Source organism: Moschus berezovskii, chromosome 22 (assembly GCF_049115385.1).
Source record: "Moschus berezovskii isolate FMDL1 chromosome 22, NW_MosBer_1.0, whole genome shotgun sequence".
NCBI classification, from domain to species: Eukaryota; Metazoa; Chordata; class Mammalia; order Artiodactyla; family Moschidae; genus Moschus; species Moschus berezovskii.
Genome location: NC_142481.1, coordinates 47,977,293 through 48,001,219, shown reverse-complemented (window position 1 = coordinate 48,001,219; position 23,927 = coordinate 47,977,293). Strand labels below are relative to the sequence as shown.

Genomic DNA, 23,927 nt, shown 5'->3' with positions numbered 1-23,927 from the left:
AGACCATCTGTGGTGAATATATAATCAAGTTGAGGGCCAATGGATCTTTCATGGGCCACTGTGGTTCAAAGTAAATGAATTCAATGGTAAAGGAAGAACAATGGACAATTCAAGTGAGAAGGCTGAATGGAAGAGGTGGAGCTTCAGAAGAATCCATTAAAACAAGGTTAGATTCAAGGCACGATCAAGTTAGCCAGGGAAGACTAGGAAGCTCTGACTGAGCCAGAAGAGATCAGGAGGTCCCCAGCTGCCAAATACCAGCAAGGCATCTAATATATAAGGGCCATCAACATGGTGGTGTAGAAACCTCAGAGAAGACACAAAGAAAGACGTTTCCTTCCAATTCCTTCAGGACATACAAGCTTATCCTTAGGCTGTCCCAGTTGCCACTTCTGCTAGAAGAGAAATGCGGTAATATCCAGAAAAACTGAATATTTAACTAATAAATTAAAACCCTCAAGAGACTAAGATATAAACTTATGACTGAGAAGTTTAAATTCTGTTTCTCCAATACCTGCCCAAGGCACAGAGTTTTGATTCTAGAAAACAAAGGTTATGTTTCCTATGTTGTAATTTGTTAAAATTTTAATGCCACTTTTAAAGAGAGTCTACTTTTAACTATAATAAATATCTTGTTTAAATGACCAATGATTCAGACAGTTCCTTTTATTTATGGTAAACCTGTAAGAAGGATTTGATGACACACATGCTCTGTAAGGCAGGACACAAGTAAATAAGTGCAGAAATTAATTCCTCAATAACAAGGCAGAAAGTAGAAAGAGGTCTGTGCTACTGAATAAAGAACCCTCTGGCTCAGTGCATGTTTAGTCATGTCTGGCTCTTTGTGACACCACGGACAATAGCTCCCCGAGGCTCCGCTGTTCCACGGATCTTATAGGCAAGAATACTGCAGTGGGTTGCCATTTCCTTCTCCAAGGATCTTCCTGACCCAGGGATTGAGCCCGTGTCTCCCACTTTGCCAGGTACTTTTTACCACTATCAATTCAGAGAGACGTGTATCTAAAGATATAACAAAAATAACAACAAGAAAATTTCACTGGATCAAAGATTTAAGTGCAAAAACATAAAAGCACCAAAAATATTTTAATGGCATTTTCTAAGATAAGTGAAATAAGTCAGACAGAGAAAGACAAATACCCATACGACCTCTTGTATGTGGAATGTAAAACCAACCAACCAGAACAAAACAACCCCAGCTCATCTTGGGTGTAATCAAACAAGTGACCAGAAAGGCAGGACAGGCCCAGTCCACAGGACATTTAGAAGATGCAATTGAAGTTTAGAAAGCACCTGATAAGTAATGAGGAACCAGGGAAGGTTTCCTGCAGGAGAGTGGCCAGGGCCCTTAACGCTTGAGGCTGGTTACTCAGCAGAATGTACAGGATGAATCCAAAGAAGCAAGAGAAGAGGACAAAGACCCACTTAGGAGGGCTTGGGTTCACCCTGTCTACTTTGCTTCTATGTGGAAACCATGTAGCACTGTCGTCATCTAGGACGTCTGATTAAAGCGGCAGTTGAGAAAACCGCTAATCACAAAATATCTTCCCATTGACTCTGATAAACGGGCAATTATTTTAATACTACTCAATGCTCATGGGACTTAAGGCTTCTTTTGAAATTCATGTGCTGTGTGGCCAGGGAAAATCTGCAGCAGTAAATCTTTACATTGCTTTCACTGGTTTACCACTCAGGCTATGCAGATACCCAGCAAAAGGTTTTTTTTTTGAATAAATGGTAAGAGAAAAGTTTACTGCGAAGGATGAAGTCAATGTTGTGAAAAATTCAAGGCAACTGGGGGTCAAATTAAGAGCATCAGCTGACTGAAGTAAAGAGAGTGAAAGGAAAGAGAGCCCCTAAGGGTCAAAGAGGCCAAGAATAGTATGGATGAAGGAACCTCAGGAAAGGGTTCACCTTTTTTTACAGCTGTATTTAAGGCCAGCGGCTCTATCCACAGTCGCTTTCATTCCTCATTCTGATTGTAGGATGGGAGAATAAAGCAGAACTAAAAATGTTTTGGTGTTATTTCTTTGAAGAATACATCTTGAAATCACATATCTGTGTTCACATTACCAGTGCAGTCACAGCTTTTTTGAATAAACTAGTGAAGTTCACCAGTAGTTCAGTAAGTAAAAATATGCTTTACAGAAATTATATGCATTTACTTTTGGATATCCAATTGCTGTAATGAAATAAACTGTAATCACGTCATTTTAAAATAAAACAAAAATCTACTGAGATATCTTTTATCTTTTAGGATATATTTTCCAACATCTGACAATAACCATAATTACTCTTTCATAAAAAAAAAAAAATTATTGGGCTTCCATGGTTAAGAATCTGCCTTACAATGAACTATCAGTTCAACTCCTGGTTCAGGAAGATACCATATGCCACAAGGCAACCAAGACCCATGTGGCGCAGCCACTGAGCCAGCACACTGAAGCCCACGAGGCACAACCGCTGAAGCCTGCACGCTCTAGAATGCATTCTCCACAAGAGAAGCCACAGTAAGGAGGAGCCCACTCGCCACAACTAGAGAAAGTCCAAGTGCAGCAAAGAAGGCACGCACAGCTGAAAATAACTAGTAAATAAACTAAGTTTAAAAATTACTTAAAGGCAGAGTCAGTATGTTGAGGGAAGTCTAATATTAAACGGAACAAGATAACAGAACATGAGCCTATAACTACAGAATATCCTCATCTTGAAAAAACAAGCTTTTAAGACAATTTCCAGGACAACATACGAAAATCCTTATTTTTGTATTTTCACATGATTCAGCATACTTATATGCCACAATAAAAGTGACCTCTCTTTTCTTAAAGTCTCCTCTTTCCAATCTGAGCTCTGGTTCAGGAACCCAAACTCTTAGAACCATGAAAAACTTACAGAGCACAAGGCTCAATCTGTGACCTAGTATGTTTTAGAAAGTGAAATTCAAAGTAAATTCAAACACTAAAATTTTCTTAACTTTGCAAACTGTTATCTTAATAATGAAAATGCTCTAATAAAATTTACAGTCATGTAGAATAAGAAGTTTCAATTATAAAATATTATTAGCTATTTGCTTTTCAAGTAAATTTTAGGAGTTTAATGATGAAATACTTTTGAAGGAAGGAAATTTTATTACTTTTAGCAACCACCAGGCATGCTTCACTCATTTGCAATTAGTACACTATATAAAAACAGAATTGTAAAAGCAGATTAGAAGTGTTTGTAAACTGGCCAAAAAAATTGGGAGAATAAGAAATAAAAGAGAAAAAGAAACAAAAGGCATCCAAGTCAGAAAGAAAAAAGCAAAATTATTTCTCTTCATAGATAATATGAATTTATATGCAGAAAACCCTAAAAATTATACAAAAAAAAAAAAAACCCTGTTAGGACTAAAAAATGAATTCAGAAAACAGGATACAAAATTAACATGCAAAAATCAGTTGCATTTCTATACACTTAAAACATAAAATCCAAAAAGGAAATTAAGAAAATATTTCATTTACAATAGGTCAAAATGAATAAAATAATTAAGAATTAACCAACGAGGTGAAAGACTTGTAGAATAAAAACTACAAAACAATGTTAAATCATTAAGAAGACAAATAAATGAGAACACACTGCATTTGCATGAACTGAAAAACAATGTTGTTAAGATAGCAATATTACGCAAAGTGACCTATAGATTCAGAATGATCCTTATCACAATTCCAATGGCACTTCTTATAGACATGAAAAAAAAAAAAAACCCTGTCCTAAAATTCATGTAGAATCTCAAGGGACCACCTCAAAGAATCAAAACAATGTGGAAAAAGAATGAAGTTGGAAGACTCACACTTTCTGATTACTAAATATATTACAAGGCTTTGGTAATCAAAACAGTGTGGTACTAGCATAAAGACAGGGGACCACACAGATCAGTGAAATAACACAGAACCGCAAAATAAACCCTTGAGTATATGGTAAAATGAATTTTGACAAGAGTGGTTAAGACTATTCAATGTTGAAATTACAAATCTTTTAAATAAATGTTACTAGGAAAACTGGGTATTCATGCAAAAAAATGAAGTTGGAACCTTATCTAACAACATATACCTAAAATAACTCAAAATGGATGAAAGCTCTAAATGTAAGAGATAAACGTGTAAAACTCTTAAAGAAAATATAGGGCAAAAGCTTCATAACAGTGAAACTGGCAATAATTTCTTGGGTAAGATCGCCAAAGAATTGATGCTTTTGAACTGTGGTGCTGGAGAAGACTCTTGAGAGTCCCTTGGACTGCAAGGAGATCCAACCAGTCCATCCTAAAGGTCAATCCTGGGTGTTCATTGGAAGGACTGATGCTGAAGCTGAAACTGCAATACTCTGGCCACCTCATGTGACGAGTTGACTCACTGGAAAAGACTCTGATGCTGGGAGCGATTGGGGGTAGGAGGAGACGGGGACGACAGAGAATGAGGTGGCTGGATGGCATCACCGACTCGATGGACATGAGTTGGAGTGAACTCCGGGAGTTGGTGATAGACAGGGAGGCCTGGCGTGCTGTGGTTCATGGGGTCGCTAAGAGTCGGACACGACTGAGCGACTGAACTGAACTGAACTGAAGACAACAAAGGCACAGGCAACAAAGAAATAACAGAAAAACTGGACTTCATGAAATTAGTATTTTTTTTGCATCCAAAGACATTATCAATGGAGTAAAAAGGTATGCCACAGAATGAGAGAAAATATTTGTAAATCTGATGAGGAAGCAAAACTCTAAATAGGGAATAACTGAAACTCAATAATTGCAAAGAAACAACAAAATTACAAAATAGGCATAGGACTTAAATACACATTTCTCAAAAAGAGATCTTCAAAGAGCCAATAAGCACATGAAAAGGTGCTCAACACCACCAGTCATTAGGAAAAATGCAAATCAAAACTACCATGAGGGAATTCCTTGGCAGTCCAGTGATTAGAACTTGGCACTTTCACTGCTGCGGCCAGGTTCAATCTCTCAATTCCTGTTAGGGAAATAATCCTGCAAGCCATGTGGAATGGTGAAACAAACAAAAACCAAAAACAACACGCTACAATGTGATAACACATTAAACCTATTAGAATGCCAGGTATAAAAAAATCCCACAAAACAGAAAACAACAAATATTGGTAAGTATGTGGAAAAACTAGAAACTGTACACTGTTGGTGAGAATGTAAAATGATAAAGCTGCTGTGATGGTCATTCCTCACAAAATTATCATACGATCCAACAATTCAACTTTCGGACGTATACCCGAAAAGAACTGACAGCAGGATCTCTAAATGATGTCTGTACACCAACAATCATAGCAGCATTATTTACAAGAGTTAAATATGGAAGTTGAGCAAACTGTGGTTATACAAAATTCAGCTTTAAAAAGGAAGAAAATTCTGGCATATGCTACAACAAGGATAAATTTCAAGGATATCAAGCTAAGTGAAATAAGCCAGTTACAAAATAATACACACTGTATGATTTTACTTATTTGAAGTATTCATAATAGTCAAAAAACAAAGAAGAACAATGGTTACCACAGGCTGGGGGAAAGAGATAAATCAGGGATTATTAATTAACGGGTGTAAAGTTTAAATCTGACAAGATGAAAAGAGTTGGATGGTAGGTAATACCATGGCTGTATTTAATATTACTGAAACATACACTTAAAAATGGTCACTAAAGTAAATTTTATGTGTATTTTACCAAATTAAAAGAAAGAACTAGAAAAAAAAATGACAGAAGAAAATTCATGCATTTAACCTAACTGTCCAAAATGTACTTTGAGTGAATAAAAAGATAATGAAAGAAGCTCCTTATTTTTTTTAATAGAAAATTCCAGCTAATAATATATGCTGAGGAGTGACACATTTAGGGTGCTATAATTTTATACTTCCTTTTGAAAAAATAAGACTTGACAATGATCATCAATAGCTGCTCAAACCATTAGGAGAGCAATATAATGGACAGTCCAAGCTGAAGAAAACTGAAGTTACTGACGACTCATAATCACACAAAAGAGAGAACCTAATCATGTGTTTCCTAATGAGCTAAAACAAAAATTAACACCTGGGAAGTATTCTCAACTAAAAGGAGACTCATTCGGATCAAGACTCCAAATCTAATCACTGGCTTACAGGAAATAACAGATGACATCATCATATTAACATATTAACACCAAGAGGACAGAGTTGGCAAAATCCAACTTTGAAATTGAATTGTCAAAATTCAACTTTGAAAAATTGTTTCTTCTATGTATGTGTGAACCTGATGCAAAGAAATGACTCACTGAAAAAGACCCTGATGCTGGGAAAGATTGAAGGTGGGAGAATAAGGGGATGACAAACAATAAGATGGCTGGATGGCATCACTGAAGCGATGGACATGAGTTTGAGTAGGCTCTGGGAGTTGGTGATGGGCAGAGAAGCCTGGCGTGCTGCAATCCATGGAGTTGCAAAGAGTCAGACACAACTGAGCGACTGAATTGACTGAGTGATGTACCTTGTTTACCTAATTTGATAAACAACATTTAGGAGAGCATCAGGGCATTTCGAATAGTGAATAAGTATTTGATATTAACAGAATCAAGTCTGGCTGTGGGAGTACGAAATGAAGCAGGGTAAAGGCTAACAGAGTTTCACCAAGAGAATGCACTGGTCATAGCAAACACTCTTCTCCAACAACCCAAGAGACCACTCTACACATGAACATCACAAGATGGACAACACTGAAATCAAACTGATTATACTTTTTGCAGCCAAAAATGGAGAAGCTTTATACAGTCAGCAGAAACAAGACCTGGAGCTGACTGTGGCTCAGATCATTAAGTCTTCATTGCAAAATTCAGGTTTAAACTGAAGAAAGTAGGGAAAACCAATAGGCCTTTCAGGTATAAACAAAATCAAATCCCTTATGATTATACAGTGGAGGTCACGAACAGATTCAAGAGATGAGAACTGGCAGAAAGAGTGCTTAAGCAACTATGGAAGGAAGTTGCAAGGAACAAGTAATGCTTCATTCCAATCCCAAAGAAAAGCAATACTAAAGAATGTTCAAACAACTGTACAATTGTACTCATTTCAGATGCTAGCAAGGTTACGCTCAAAATTCTTCAAGCTAAGATTTAGCATTACATGAACCAAGAACATACAAGCTGTGTTTCAAAAAGACAAAGGAACCAGACGTCAAATTGCCAACATTCACTGGATCATGGAGAAAGCAAGAAATTCCAGAAAACATTTACTTCTGCTTTACTGACTATGCCAAAAGCCTTTGACTGTGTAGATCACAACAAACTGTGGAAATTCTTAAAGAGATGGGAATTCCAGACCTCCTTACCTATCTCCTGAGAAACCTGTGTTCAGGTCAAGAAGAAAGAGTTAGAACCAGACATGGAACAACACTGGGAAAGGATCACGACAAGGTGGTACATTGTCACCTTGCTTATGTGACTTCTTTTTATGAATGGACTAGCCATCAGTCAACAAAAGAGTCTCAAATGCAGTACTTGGATGCAATCTCAAAAAGGACAGAATGATCTCTGTTCATTTCCAAGGCAAACCGTTCAATATCACGGTAATCCAAGTCTATGCCCTGACCAGTAACGCTGAAGAAGCTGAAGTTGAACAGTTCTATGAAGACCTAAAAGAACTTCTAGAACTAACACCCAAAAAAGATGTCCTTTTCATAATATGGGACTGGAATGGAAAAGTAGGAAGTCAAGAAACACCTGGAGTAACAGGCAAATTTGCCCTTGGAGTACAAAATGAAGCAGGGCAAAGGTTAATAGAGTTTTGCCAAGAGAACCTACTGGTCATAGCAAACACCCTCCTCCAACAACACAAGTGAAGACTCTACACACGGTCAACACTGAAATCAGACTGATTATATTCTTTGCAGCCAAAGATGGAAAAGCTCTATACAGTTAGCAAAAACAAGACCGGGAGCTGACTGTGGCTCAGATCATGAACTCTTACTGTCAAATTCAGACTGAAACTGAAGAAAGTGGAGAAAACCACTACACCATTCAGGTATGACCTAAATCAAATCCCTTATGACAATACAGTGGAAGTGAGAAACAGATTTAAGGGACTAGATCTGAAGACAGAGTACCTGATGAACTCTGGACGGAGGTTACTGACATTGTACAGGAGACAGGGACCAAGACCATCCCCAATAAAAAGAAATGCAAAAAAGCAAAATGGCTGTCTGAGGAGGTCTTACAAACAGCTATGAAAAGAAGGGAAGTGAGAAGCAAATGAGAAAAGGAAAGATATAGCCATTTGAATGCAGAGTTCCAAAGAACAGCAAGGAGAGATTAAAAAAAAAAAAACCTTCCTCAGCGATCAATGCAAAGAAATAGAGGAAAACAACAGAATGGGAAAGACTAGAGATCTCATCAAGAAAATCAGAGATACCAAGGGAACATTTCATGCAAAGATGGGCTCAATAAAGGACAGAAATGGTAGGGACCTAACAGAAGCAGAAGATATTTAGAAGAGGTGGCAAGAATGCACAGAAGAGCTGTACAAAAAAGATCTTCACGACCCAGATAATCACAATGGTGTGATCACTCACCTAAAGCCTGACATCCTGGAATGTGAAGTCAAGTAGGCCTTAGGAAACATCACTACGAACAAAGCTAGTGGAGGTGATGAAATTCCAGTTGAGCTATTTCAAATCCTGAAAGATGATACTGTGAAAGTGCTGCACTCAATATGCCAGGAAATTAGGAAAACTCAGCAGTGGCCACAGGACTGGAAAAGGTCAGTTTTCATTCCAATCCCAAAGAAAGGCAATGCCAAAGAATGCTCAAACCACTGCACAATTGCACTCATGTCACACGCTAGTAAAGTAATGCTCAAAATTCTCCAAGCCAGGCTTCAGCAGTACGTGAACTGTGAACTTCCAGATGTTCAAGCTGGTTTTAGGAAAGGCAGAGGAACCAGAGATCAAATTGCCAACATCTGCTGGATCATGGAAAAAGCAAGAGAGTTCCAGAAAAACATCTATTTCTGCTTCACTGACTATGCCAAAGCCTTTGACTGTGTGGATCACAATAAACTGTGGAAAATTCTGAAAGAGAGGGGAATACCAGATCACCTGACCTGCCTCTTGAAAAATCTTTATGTAGGTAAGGAAGCAACAGTTAGAACTGGACATGGAACAACAGACTGGTTCCAAGTAGGAAAAGGAGTACGTCAAGGCTGTATATTGTCACCCTGCTTATTTAACTTACATGCAGAGTATATCATGAGAAACACTGGGCTGGATGAAGCATAAGCTGGAATCAAGATTGCTGGGAGAAATATCAATAACCTCAGATATGCAGATGACACCACCCTTATGGCAGAAAGTGAAGAAATAAAGAGCCTCTTGATGAAAGTGAAAGAAGAGTGTGAAAAAGTTGGCTTAAAGCTCAACATTCAGAAAACTAAGATCATGACATCTGGTCCCACTTCATGGGGAAACAGTGGACACAGTGGCTGAGTTGATTTTTCTGGGCTCCAAAATCATTGCAGATGGTAACTGTAGCCATGAAATTAAAAGATGTTTAATCCTTGGAAGGAAAGTTATGACCAACCTAGACAGCATATTAAAAAGCAGAGACAACTTTGACGACAAACATCTGCAGAGTCAAACCTATTGTTTTACCAGTAGTCCTGTAAGGATGTGAATTGGACCATAAAGAGGATGGAATGCTAAAGAACTGATGCTTTTGAACTGTGGTTCTGGTGAAGACTCTTGAGAGTCCCTTGGACTGTAAAGAGATCAAACCAGTTAATCCTAAAGGAAATCAACCTACACCATTCATTGGAAGGACTGATGCTAAAGCTAAAGCTCCAATACTTTGGTCACCTGATGTGAAGAGCTGATTTACTGGAAAAGACCCTGGTGCTGGAAAAGACTGAGGGCAGGAAGAGGAGGGGGTGACAGAGAATGAGATGGCTGAATGGCATCATTGACTCAATGGACAGGAATCTGAGCAAACTCTGGGAGACAGTGGAGTACAGAAGAACCTGCCCTGCTGCAGTCTAAGGAGTCTCAGGGCATAGTGACTTAGAACTTAGTGACTGAACAACAAAAATTAAGAGAATTTTGTTGATACATTTTTTTTTTAAGTTTGAAAATGATCCTGTGGTTGTTGAAAATTAACAACCTGTCTTAGTGGCTCAGATAGGAAAGAATCTGCCTGCAATGCAGGAAATCCAAGTTTGATCCCTGTGTCAAGAAGATCCCCTATAGAAGAGAATGGCTACCCACTCCAGTATTCTTGCCTGGAGAATTCCATGGACGGAGGAATCTGGCTATAGCCCATGTGGTTGCAAAGAGTTGGACACGACTAGAGATTGAAATATTTATAAATGAAATGATAAAATGTTTGAAATGATAGAATTATTTAGGGGGGAGGGGCTCATGGGCGATTATACAGATGAAACAAGATTAGCCATATACTGATTATTTTTGAAACTAGTTGATGATTAAATATGTGTATATCATACTATTCTGCCTACTTTTCTGTATTTATCATTTTTCATAATAAAAATTAAAAACAATCTTTGCAATTTTAATATATAAGCTTAGTATTTTTGTTATAATTAAATATACAGCATTTATTAGGCAATAATTCAAATTTTGATATGATTAACAAACAGCAAAAAATAACTAAAGGTGTATTTTATTACATTAAGTATGTTTTACATTTTTCTGATATCACTGACTTCTTGTAACCTTTTCACATTTTGGTTTCAATGTTCAATTCAACAGCAAATGTTTACTAGGAACACAGCAAATATCTCACCATTCTTTGGCATCCTAAAAGAAATATTTTACATTTATGTACAACTCACCTGCTGTAAAATCTTCTGTCAGATCAATGAATGCATGAGAATGTGGAATTCGCATTTTATTTTTAGTGGTCAATGCAGGATGCCATGAAAAATTTCTAAAAAAAAAAAAAAGAAAAATTTTTTTTTCTTAGGGTAAACAGCGAATGAGTACTGCTTTAAAACAAAAATTTCTGCAAGTGAGATATTTTAAAAATTCATTTATTCTTAGTTTTTTTACATACTCTAAACTTTACTCCTGTCAAGTGCACAATTAGGGGTTTTTGAATATGTTCACCATGTGGAGTATGTGCAGTCATCACCACAATCTAATTTCAAAACATTTTTTTGCTACTGTGTTTAACTGTTGATCGGCATCTGACTTGTTTCCTCTCTTGGCTAGTAAAAGTAAATGCTGTTATGAATATTCATGTACAAGTTTTTCTGTGGACATATACATTTGTTTTTTATTTTTCTGAGTATACTTAACAGTAGAATGCCTGAGTTACATGGCAATTCCATACTTTCTGAAGAACTGTCAAATCATTTTCCAAAGTGGATTCATCATCCAACATTCTCACTAGCCATGTACGGGTGTCGCAAGATCTCCATTTCACTGTAAACACTTCTTACTGTCCCTTTCTTTTATTACAGGAATCCTGAAAGATTCTATGGTTTTGATTTCTACTTTCCTGATGTCTAGTGATGTTGACCATGTTTTCATGTGCTTAATGGTCATTTGTACATCTTTGGAGAAATGTCTAATCAAACTGTTTGCCTATTTTTGAGCATGTTTTCATCTGCTTACTAGACAGTTATATATCTCTGGAGAAATGTCTAATCAAATTCTTTGCCTATTTTTATATTGAGTAATTTATTGCTTGGAGCTGTAAGAATTCTTTATGTAGACTAGATCCTAACTCTTTATCTGGTGCATGATTTGCCAATATTTTCTCCCAATCTGTACACTGTCTTTTCAGTCTCTTGACAGTGTCCTATTCGGTATAAAAATCTTCTTTTATTTTGATATATCCAATTCATCCAATTTAACTTGTATAGCTTTTTTCTTTTACTACCAGGTATAAGAATCCATTTCCAAATGCTTTTTTCTAAGGGTTTTATAGTTTAGCTCTTACATTTATTAGTATCTTTAATTCTTTAAGTGTAAGAAAAGTAACTTGATATTTTCATGAGGATACTTTCCCAAGACTGTGTAGAACGATAATTATCTTTAAAAATATTAGTTCCAAAGTTTTGAGCCATGCAAAAGAATGAATTTAGATCCCCTACCTCATACCATATTCCAAAAATTAACTCAAATGAGTCAAAACGCTAAAAGAAATAGGAACTCTTACACATTGATGGTGGAAATACAATATGGTTTTTAGTCATGGAACACAGATTGGCAGTTCTTCAAAAAGTCAGACACTGAATTGCCATTTGACTCTGCATTTCGATACTTAGGTATATACCCGTAGAAATCGAAAAAGAGGTATTCAAACCAATACTGATACATGAATGATCTCACTAGCACCAAATATCCACAAATGGATGAATGGATAAACAAAATGTAATATCCATACAATGAAAATAATTTCTAGTCATAAAAACAACCAGAGTACTGATAAATGGCACAATATGCCTGGACTTTTAAAACGTGCTATGTGATAGAAACCAAACTCAAAAGGTCACATCTTGTATGATTTTGTTTATATGAAATACCCATAATAGGAAAATTCTAGAGACAGAAAGCAGATTAGTGGTTACCAAGTGCTGGAGTGAAGGGGAAAGGGAGCATGAGTGATCAATGGATACAGGGTTTTCTTTTGGAGAGATGAAAAGCCACTGAAACCAGGTGATGGTTGCACAACATTCTAAATGTTGTAAATATCACTAAACTGTACACAATAGTAGTTAACTTTAATACTGTGATGAGAATTTTACCTCACTAAAAAAACCGACAGTGCAAAATTTACATATACACTTCATTTAATTTATCCAATTTTAACATCTAATATAACCTTAGAACATTTATCAAAATCAGGAAGGTCACACTTGTAGACTATTGGGAACTATAGAAAGAGCAAGTTTAAACAAAATCATGGCCCTATAACTCCTCATCAGTGAAGAATATTCCAATGTCAAAGGCACTCCCATTGATCAAGGCTTTAAATAAATCAGTTTCCTCCAAAAGGTCTTTACTCTTCTCTGTTTCATTATTTTACGTTTCTCTACTAATAGTACTTGGTTTGCATCAAAGTTATTGAGAAACTCTCTGAGAGTGTATCCTAGGTATACTGATTCATAGTTTGAATCTATAACGCCTAACAAGGACCTGGCTCCCAAATACTGGCTGAACTGAACTGTAGTCTCAAGTAGCATCTCCTATTCTTCTCTACTTCTAGTAAGAATTTGTTATTTTTTTCACAGTACTATGTTCTAGTCCAACACGGATGCACAGTCAAGCTGTTTCTGAAGAGCAATGAAAAGGTATTTAAGTTCACCTTAATTATCAACACATTATCTGATTAAGGAGACAGCAAACAAGGTTCACCTGTGAATTTAGTTTTGACGTGTTTGGTAAATGGAAATAATTGGATAATTTGTTATTTGCAGGTGGAATCAGGGAAAAAGAATAAGCATTCAACAGAACATTTGCTCAAGGCAAAGGATCTGTGTTGTACAAACAGTAACTTCTTCCCAATAAACTTCTACATTCTTTTTTAGTACATACTGGGCCTCACGCATAACCTAAACAAGACAGCAAAAACCTAACCAAGCAGTATTCAAAAAAACTTATTTGTATTACTCTAAAGTATATTAAAAAGCAGAGACATTACTTTGCCAACAAAGGTCCGTCTAGTCAAGGCTATGGTTTTTCCAGTGGTCATGTATGGATGTGAGAGTTGGACTGTGAAGAAAGCTGAGCGCCGAAGAATTGATGCTTTTGAACTGTGGTGCTGGAGAAGACTCTTGAGAGTCCCTTGGACTGCAAGGAGATCCAACCAGTCCATTCTAAAGGAGATCAATCCTGGGTGTTCATTGGAAGGACTGATGCTAAAGCTGAAACTGCAATACTTTGGCCACCTCATGCGCCGAGTTGACTCACTGGAAAAGACTCTGATGCTGGGAGGGATTGGGGGTGGGAGGAGAAGGGGACGACAGAGAATGAGATGGCTGGATGGCATCACCAACTCAATGGACATGAGTTTGGGTGAACTCCGGGAGTTGGTGATGGACAGGGAGGCCTGGCGTGCTGTGATTCATGGGGTCGCAAAGAGTCGGACATGACTGAGTGACTGAAGTGAACTGAACTGAATCTAAACGCCATAACATAGGCTCATGATAACAAAATATTAACATATATTAAAAATTATATTTAGCATTTATTGTATAGTAATTCAATACCAAGCATTCACTTCACGTTTTCTTTCATATAACACAAGGTTAGAAATGACTAAAATAATTTCAATTATGCCCAATAATTATTGGTTCACTTCTTTTCATGATATGCCATTAATCATCAGTTCTTTAAATTCTAAGCATTTTAAGTATTTTTCAGTTCAGTTCAGTTGCTCAGTTGCGTCTGACTCTTTGCGACCCTATGAGTCACAGCACACCAGAACTCCCTGTCCATCACCCACTGCCGGAGTTTACTCAAACTCATGTCCATTGAGTTGGTGATGCCATCCAGTCATCTCATTCTCTGTCGTCCCCTTCTCCTCTTGCCTTCAATCTCTGCCAGCATCAGGGTCTTTTCCAATGAGTCAGTTCTTCGCATCAGGTGGCCAAAGTATTGGAGTTTCAGCTTTAACATCAGTCCTTCCAATGAACACTCAGGACTGATCTCCTTTAAGATGGACTGATTGGATCTCCTTGCAGTCCAAGGGACTCTCAAGAGTCTTCTCCAACACCACTGTTCAAAAGCATCAATTCTTTGGCACTCAGCTTTCTTCATAGTCCAACTTGCACATCCGTACATGACTACTGGGAAAACCACAGCTTTGACTAGATGGACCTTTGTTGGCAAAACAATGTCTCTGATTTTTAATATGCTGTCTAGGTTGGTCATAACTTCTCTTCCAAGGAGCAAGCATCTTTTAATTTCAAAGGTGCAGGCACCATCTGCAGTGATTTTGGAGCCCCCCAAAATAAAGTCTCTCACTGTTTTAACTGTTTCTGCATTTATGTGCCTTGAAGTGATTGGACCAGATGCCATGATCTTAATTTTCTGAATGTAGAGCTTCAAGCCAACTTTTTCACTCTTCTCTTTCACTTTCATCAAGAGGCTCCTTAGCTCTTCTTTGCTTTCGGCCATAAGGGTGGTGTCATCTGCATAAGTCAGGTTATTGATATTTCTCCCGGCAATCTTGATTCCAGCTTGTGCTTCATCCCATCCAGCATTTCTCATGATGTACTCTGCATATAAATTAAATAAGCAAGGTGACAATATACAGCTTTGACATACTCCTTTTCCTATTTGGAACCATTCTGTTGTTCCATGTCCAGTTCTAGCTGTTGCTTCCTTACCTGCATAAGATTTCTCAAGAGGCAGGTAAAGTGGTCTGGTATTCCCAATTCTTTAAGAATTTTCCAGAGTTTCTTGTGTCTTGTGGTCCACACAATCAAAGGCTTTGGCATAGTTAATAAAGCAGAACTCTTTTCTGGAACTCTCTTGCTTTTTCAATGATACAACGGATGTTGGCAATTTGATCTCTGATTCCTCTGCCTTTTCTAAATACAGCTTGAAAACCTGGAAGTTTATGATTCACATACTGTTGAAGCTTGGCTTGGAGAATTTTGACCATGACTTTACTAGCATGTGATGAGTGCAATTATGCGGTAGTTTGAGCATTCTTTGGCACTGCCTTTCTTTGGGATTGGAATCAAAACTGACCTTTTCCAGTCCTGTGGCCACTGCTGAGTTTTTCAAATTTCCTGGCATATTGAGTGCAACACTTTCACAGCATCATCTTTCAGGAGTTGAAACAGTTCAACTGGAATTTCATCACCTCCATTAGCTTTGTTCAAGGCCCACTTGACTTCACATTCCACGATGTCTGGCTCTAGGTGAGTGATCATACCATCGTGGTTATCTGGGTCGTGAAGATCTCTTTTGTATAGTTCTTCTTTGTATTCTTGCCACTTCTTAATATCTTCTGCTTCTGTTAGGTCCCTACCATTTCTGTCCTTTATTGAGTCCATCTTCGCATGAAATGTTCCCTTGGTATGTTTAGTTTTCTTTCTTTTTTTTTATTGGAGGCTAATTACTTTACAATATTATATTAGTTTTGCCATACATTGACATGAATCCGCTCTGGATGTACATATGTGTTCCCCATGTTGAACTCCCCTCCCATCTCCCTCCTCCCCTTATCCTCCCTCCGGGTCACGCCCGTGCACCAGCCCCGAGCATCCTCTATCATGTATCGAACCTGGACTGGTGATTCGTTTCACATATAATATACATGTTTCAATGCCATTCTCCCAAATCATCCCACCCTCACCCTCTCCCATAGAGTCCAAAAGACTGTTCTACACACCTGTGTCTCTTTTGCTGTCTTGTATACAGGGTTATCGTTACCATCTTTTTAAATTCCATATACATGCATTAGTATACTGTATTGGTGTTTTTCTTTCTGGCTTACTTCACTCTGTATAATAGGCTCCAGTTTCATCCACCTCATTAGAACTGATTCAAATGTATTCTTTTCAACTGCTGAGTAATACTCCATTGTGTATATGTACCACAGCTTTTTTATCCATTCGTCTGCAGATGGACATCTAGGTTGCTTCCATGTCCTGGCTATTATAAACAGTGCTGCAATGAACATTGGAGGACATGTGTCTCTTTCAATTCTGGTTTCCTCAGTGTGTATGCCCAGCACTGGGATTGCTGGGTCGTATTGCAGTTCTATTTCCAGTTTTTTAAGGAATCTCCACACTGTTCTCCTTAGTGGTTGTACTAGTTTGAATTCCCACCAACACTGTAAGAGGATTCCCTTTTCTCCACACCCTCTCCAGCATTTACTGCTTGTAGACTTTTGGATAGTAGCCATTCTGACTGGTGTGAAATGGTACCTCATTGTGGTTTTGATTTGCATTTCTCTGATTATGAGTGATGTTGAGCATCTTTTCATGTGTTTGTTAGCCATCTGTATGTCTTCTTTGGAGAAATGTCTCTTTAGTTCTTTGGCCCATTTTTTTGATTTGGTCCTTTATTTTTCTGGAGCTGAGCTGCAGGAGTTGCTTGTATATATGTGTGTATGCCCAGGAGTGCGACTGCTGTATCGTATGGCAGCTATATTTCCAGTTTTTTAAGGAATCTCCACACTGTTCTCCATAGTGGCTGTACTAGTTTGCATACTTTCCCATTCTACTGTTTTCCTCTATTTCTTTGCATTCGTCACTGAGGAAGGCTTTCTTATCTCTCCTTGCTATTCTATGGAACTCTGCATTCAAATGGGTATATCTTTCCTTTTCTCCTCTGCCTTTGGTTTCTCTCTCATTCACAGCTATTTGTAAGGCTTCCTCAGACAACAATTTTGCCTTTTTGCATTTCTTTTCCTTGGGGATGGTCTTGATCCCTGCCTCCTGTACAAAGTCATGAACTTTCATGTATAGTTCTTCAGGCACTCTATCAGATTTAATCCCTTGAATCTATTTGTCACTTCCACTGTATAATCAGAAGGTATTTGATTTAGGTCATACCTGAATGGTCGAGTGGTTTTCCCTACGTTCTTCAATTTAACTGTTGATTTGGCAATAAGGAGTTCATGGTCTGTGCCACAGTCAGGTACTGGTCTTGTCTTTGCTGACTATATAGAACTTCTTCATCTTTGGCTTCAAAGAATATAATCAATCTGATTTCGGTGTTGCCCATCTGGTGATGTCCATGTGTAGAGTGTTCCCTTGTGTTGTTGGAAGAGGGTATTTGCTGTGACCACTGCATTCTCATGGCAAAGCTCTATCAGTCTTTGCCCTGCTTCATGCTGTACTCCAAGGCCAAATTTGCCTGTTACTCCAGGTATTGCTTGACGTCCTACTTTTGCATTCCAGTCCCCTATAATGAAAAGGACATCTTTTTTGGGTATTAGTTCTAGAAGGTCTTATAAGTCATCATAGAACCATTTAACTTTAGCTTCTTTAGTATTACTGGTCGGGGCATAGACTTGGATTATCATGGTATTGAATGGTTTGCCTTGGAAACGAACAGAGATCATTCTGTCATTTTTGAGACTGCATCCAAGTACTGCATTTTGGGCTCTTTTGTTGACTATGATGGCTACTGCATTTCTTCTAAGGGATTCTTGCCCACAGTAGTCGATATAATGGTCACTGAGTTAAATTCACCCATTCCAGTCCATTTTAGTTTGTTGATTCCTAAAATGTCAATGTTCACTCTTGCCATCTCCTGTTTGACCACTTCCAATTTGCCTTGATTCATGGACCTAAGATTCCAGGTTCCTATGCAATATTGCTCTTTATAGCATATGACTCTACTTCCATCACCAGTCACATCCACAACTGGGTGCTGCTTTTGCTTTGTCTCTGCATTCTTTCTAGAGTTATTACTCCACTGATCTCCAGTAGCATACTGGGCACCTATCGACCTGGGGAGTTCATCTTTCAGTGTCATCTCTTTTTTCAGTGTCATCTCTTTTCGCCTTTTTATACTGTTCTGATTACATTAAAAATAATCAGTCTCAGGCTAGAGAGTCTATGACAAATTTAACATAAAGTCATTTCAGAAGAGTTTTCTCAGGTTGCCAACAAGCTTGTAAATATAGGCCAAAAAGGAATTAAGAAAACACAACTTTTACATAGATGAGCTCTATGAGGCTAATCATGTGGCTGTCTTTAATTAAAACGCAAAGTTATTGATTTAATTTATCACAGAATTTTTTATAGGTTTGCTTTGAAATAAGTTATAGCTAGAATTTTGGAAAACTTCAACTACTAATTTTTGACATTTTCTCCTATGGGCTATTTACCAAAACATACATTTCAAATGAAGAATCTAGAGTAATGAGACAGCAAACAGTATAAAGTGGCAGACTATGGGCCAAATGCAGATTAAGGATATATTTTATTTGACCTACACATTATTTTTAAAAGTTTTAACTCGGAAGTAAAACAAATAAAAAATCTTATTTTAAATAAAAATTAACATTTCCAGCTTCTTTTGAAATATTAACTCTGGCAATCAACTGGCCCTTTTCAGACATAGCGAGTGCCTGCAGGCAGGTCAAGGTCCAGCCTTTCCACACTGTTCACTCACTCTGGTTTCCCTCTGGGCCCCATCAGACATTTGAGTTTGCAAACCCTACCAAAACATCAACTGTAATATTGCCATCTTGAACATTTCAAATCAATATTAAAGTTCTTGACAATATTTTAAGTTTTACACTTTTTACATTAATATCTCTTAAAAGGCAGTTAGCAGATCCTTAAGAGTTTATTTTATCTATAAGTGTCTATTTTACAAATAGTGTCTATTTACCATTCTGATGACTTACCAAACCAAAGTGGGGGGAGAGAGAAAGAGATTCTGTTTCTTTTGTGGTACATTTTAAGATGATTGAAAACTGTATGTGTAGTTGTTCAACAGAATTAAATTGTTTAAAAATTTAAATAGCTGAAAATAAAATTCATTTCTCCTCTTGCTTTTAATGCTGCTCTTTGTATACAAAATAGTTTTTCACTACGAAACAGATGCCAGGAAACTTCCCTGGTGGCTCGGTGGAATAGAATCCACCTGCTAAAAGAGGGAAACACAGGTTGAACACCTTGTCTGGGAAGATCCCACATGCTGCTTGAGCCTGTGTTTTAGAGCCCAGAAACCACAACTACTGAGCCCACGTGCCACAATTTTCAAAGCCCATGTGCCCTAGAGCCCAGGCTCCACAAAAAGAGAAGCTGCCACAATAAGAAGCCCATGTATTGCACCTAGAGAGTAGCCCCTGCTGGCAGCAACTAGAAAAAACCTGCACAGCAACAGAAACCTAGCAGAGTAAAAACAAAACAAACAACGACAAAAAAGCAGACACCATATTTTTAAAGCAACTATACCCATATAAACTATAATTTCCTCAACTCCATTTAAAGGGCAAGGTCACAGATGCAAACTGCTCTGATGACAAAGGAGAAAAACAGCAGAGATGAAAAAGTGGGCAGTTATGAGAGCCAAGATGAATCTATCTGTTAAGATGTCCTAACCTCTACAGAAAATTTCAGTTATTTGTCCGCCACCCTCCTCCCTGCCATCGCCCCACAGGAAACATAATTATGTCAAAGTGTTCATTTCTGGGCATCATCACCCTCAATTTCAAAGAACAGCATTTGTCAAAGAATGAATTTAAATGTAATTAATGTCAACTGTAGCTTTTAGTTGCCTATAGTAACAGCTCTTAGAAATGACTGCTAATCCGCCCACTTTTCAATGATCAGCTTATACTGCTGCTGCAGCTAAGTCGCTTCAGTCGAGTCCGACTGTGCAACACGATAGACGGCAGCCCACCAGGCTCCCCTGTCCCTGGGATTCTCCAGGGGAGAACACTGGAGTGGGTTGCCATTTCCTTCTCCAATGCATGAATGTGAAAAGTGAAAGTGAAGTCGTTCAGTCATGTCTGACTCTCAGCAACCCCACGGACTGCAGCCTACCAGGCTCCTCCAGTCCATGGGATTTTTTAGGCAAGAGTACTGGAGTGGGTTGCCATTGCCTTCTCCACAGCTTATACTGAGTTGTTTTTAAGATACTCGGGTAAAAGCAGTTACTAGGAGATGGCTCTACTGGTCAGTATGGGTCTAATATATTTCTCCAAGCTGCCTAGTCCAGCGGTTTTAAAACATTTTTGCTCAGTTCAGTTTAGTTCAGTTCAGTTGCTCAGTCGTGTCCGACTCTCCGCGACCCCATGAATCACAGCACGCCAGGCCTCCCTATCCATTACCAACTCCCGGAGTTCACTCAAACTCATGTCCACAGAGTCGGTGATGCCATCCAGCCATCTCATTCTCGGTCGTCCCCTTCTCCTCCCGCCCCCAACCTTTCCAGGCTCTAAAAGAATTTAGAAAAACCTGATGGTTCAGCAGGTAAAGAGTCTGCTTGCAACGCAAGAGACACAGGAGATGCAGTTTCGATCCCTGAGTCAGGAAAGTCCCCTGGTGCAGGAAATAGCAAGCTGCTCTAGGATTCTTGCCTGGAAAATTTCATGGACAGAGGAGCCTGGCAGTCTACAGTCCAAAGGGTCGCAAAGACTCCTACAGGAACGACTGAGCAACTAAATACAGATATATCCCTTAATACATTTAATCTCATTTCTAAGAAAGCAATGTAAGTATTTTCATTGTGTTAAATATCTTCCCAGGTCAAGAGACACAAGAGACATGGGTTTTATCCCTGGTTTTCGGGAAGATTCCCTGGAGGAGGAAATGGCACTCTACTCCAGTATTCTTGCTGAGAGAATCCCATGTTTAGAGAACCCTGGCAAACTATAGTATAAGGGGTTGCAAAGAATCAGACACGACTGAATATCTGAGCCACAAATAGCTACAAAATATGTAAATACTTAAATCTGTTAGAATTATTGATATTTTTAAAATAAAATGATTATCTAATGGAACAAAACAGCCCAGAAATAAACCTACGTACTTACAGCCAATTAATCAAAGACAAAAGAAAACGTGAAAGTCTCTCAGTCGTGTCTGACTCTGCCACAGAAGTATTGAATAGACATTTTTCCAAAGAGAAAATGCAGATGGACAAAAGGCACATGAAAAGATGCTCAAAATTGTTAATTATCAGAGAAATGTATATCAAAACTATAATGAGACATCACCTCACACCTGTCAGAATAGTTATCATCAAAAAGAACACAAATAAGAAATGTTGGTGAGGATGTGGAGAAAAGGGAACCCTAGCAAACTGTTGATAGAAATGTAAATTGGTACAGCCACTGGGAAAAACAGTATGGAGGTTTCTCAAATGTTAAAAATAGAGTTGGGCCTCCCTGGTGGCTCAGTGGTGAAAAACCTGCCTGCCAATGCAGAAGACATGGGTTTGATACCTGATCTGGGAAGATTCTACATGTCATGGGGCAGCTGGGCCTGTGTGCCCCAACTCCTGAGCCTGTGCTCTAGAGCCCGAGAGCCACAACTACTGAAGCCCGAGTGCCTAGAGCCTGTGCTCCACAACAAGAGAGACCGCTGCAGGGAAGCCCACACAGCACAACTAGAGAGTAGCCCCGTTCACTGCAACTAGAGAAAAGCCTGCACAGCCAAAAATAAATACATAAAATTTATTAACTTGTATATTATCATATATGAAAGAGATCACCAGTCCAGGTTTGATGCATGAGACAGGGTGCTCAGGGCTGGTGCACTGGGATGACCCAGAGGGATGGGATGGGGAAGAAGGTGGGAGGGGGGTTCAGGATGGGGAACACATGTAAACCCATGGCTGATTCATATCAATGTATGGCAAAAACCACTACAATATTGCAATTAGCCTCCAATCAAAATAAATAAATAAAATTTTAAAAAATTATAAAGAAATAAAAATAAAGCTACCATATAATCCAGTAATTCCACCCCAGATATATATATATATTAAAAAAATAAAAACACTAATTCAAAAAGATACATGTTCATAACAGCATTACTTACAAAAGCCAAGATATGCAAGTAATCCAAGTGTCTAACAGATGAACGGATAAAGATGTGATCTATGTTTTATATATATGTATGTGCGCTTGTGTGTGAGAAAGGGTATACACACATAACCACATATACTTACAATGGAATACCTACTTATCCAGAAAAAGCGAAACGTAGCATTATGCTAAGTAAAATGTGTTAGACAAAGATAAACACTGTAAGATATCACTAGTATGTGGAATCTAAAGACTACAAGAAACTAGTGAATTTAATAAAAAACAAAGAGGTTGGCTCACAAATATAACAGAGAACAAACTAGTGGTTACCAGTGGGGAGTGGAAAGGAGGAGGGACAACACAGTGGCAGGGGAGTAAAAGCGAAGACATACAACACAGGGAACAGAGCCAATATTTTATAATAACTATAAATGGCATATAACACTTAAAACTGTGAATCACTATATTGCACATGTGTAACCTATACAATACTGTATAGCAATTAAACTTCAATACAAAAAAAAATTATCCTTAAAAATGTATTCAGTGGAATATGGAATATAGATACCATACTGACTGCTACCCACCATCATCCACATATACCCATAAACCACATAAAAAACTCCTCTTCCTTTTATCCTTGAGCTTGTACTTTAAATTTTCTTACAAAATTTTATGATGATGTAAACTGTTTTTATATCTGGTATTTCAATGATCACACTATCATCTCCAAGAAATGTAGAAATATATCTCCAAGAAATGTACGTCTTCAAATTGGCTTCATGTATTCAGGTGTTAAAAAAAATTCTCTGAGGTTATTTTAACTACTACTGTACAACTGATGAAAATGCACATGCTTTGATAGCTTCTTAAATGACAGGTAAAATTTTACTGGAAATCCATTTTTTGAAGAGATGAACAGAGTTTTAAAATATTAGTTTCAGTTCAGTTCAGTTCAGTTGCTCAGTCGTGTCCGACTCTTTGCGACCCCATGAATCACAGCACGCCAGGCCTCCTTGTCCATCACCAACTCCCGGAGTACACTCAAACTCATGTCCATTGAGTCGGTGATGCCATCCAGCCATCTCCTTCTCTGTCGTCCCTGTCTCCTCCCACCCCCAATCGCTCCCAGCATCAGAGTCTTTTCCAGTGAGTCAACTCGTCGCATGAGGTGGCCAAAGTATTGGAGTTTCAGCTTTAGCATCAGTCCTTCCAATGAACACCCAAGATCGATCTCCCTTAGAATGGACTGGTTGGATCTCCCTGCAGTCCAAGGGACTTTCAAGAGTCTTCTGTCTACTTATCTTTAAATAGCATGAAATTGCTAGAATGAGACAGTATTCAGCATAAAGTCTATATTTTTTCCTTCATCTTTTTTAGATACAGATATTAAAGAAATCTTGTTCATGTGTGTTCATTACAAC

The 23,927-nt window shown here is 38.2% G+C and overlaps 1 protein-coding gene across 2 annotated transcripts in view; it reads right to left on the bottom strand.

Annotated features, from left to right (window-relative positions):
• The window catches only part of ITFG1 (integrin alpha FG-GAP repeat containing 1), a 308,578-nt gene that overhangs the window by 266,916 nt on the left and 17,735 nt on the right, over positions 1–23,927 (bottom strand). For both annotated transcript variants that reach the window (XM_055412847.2, XM_088830526.1), the window contains exon 6: positions 10,877–10,971. In XM_055412847.2, the coding sequence (XP_055268822.1) occupies positions 10,877–10,971 (95 nt within the window). The remainder of the gene's footprint in view (positions 1–10,876; positions 10,972–23,927) is intronic.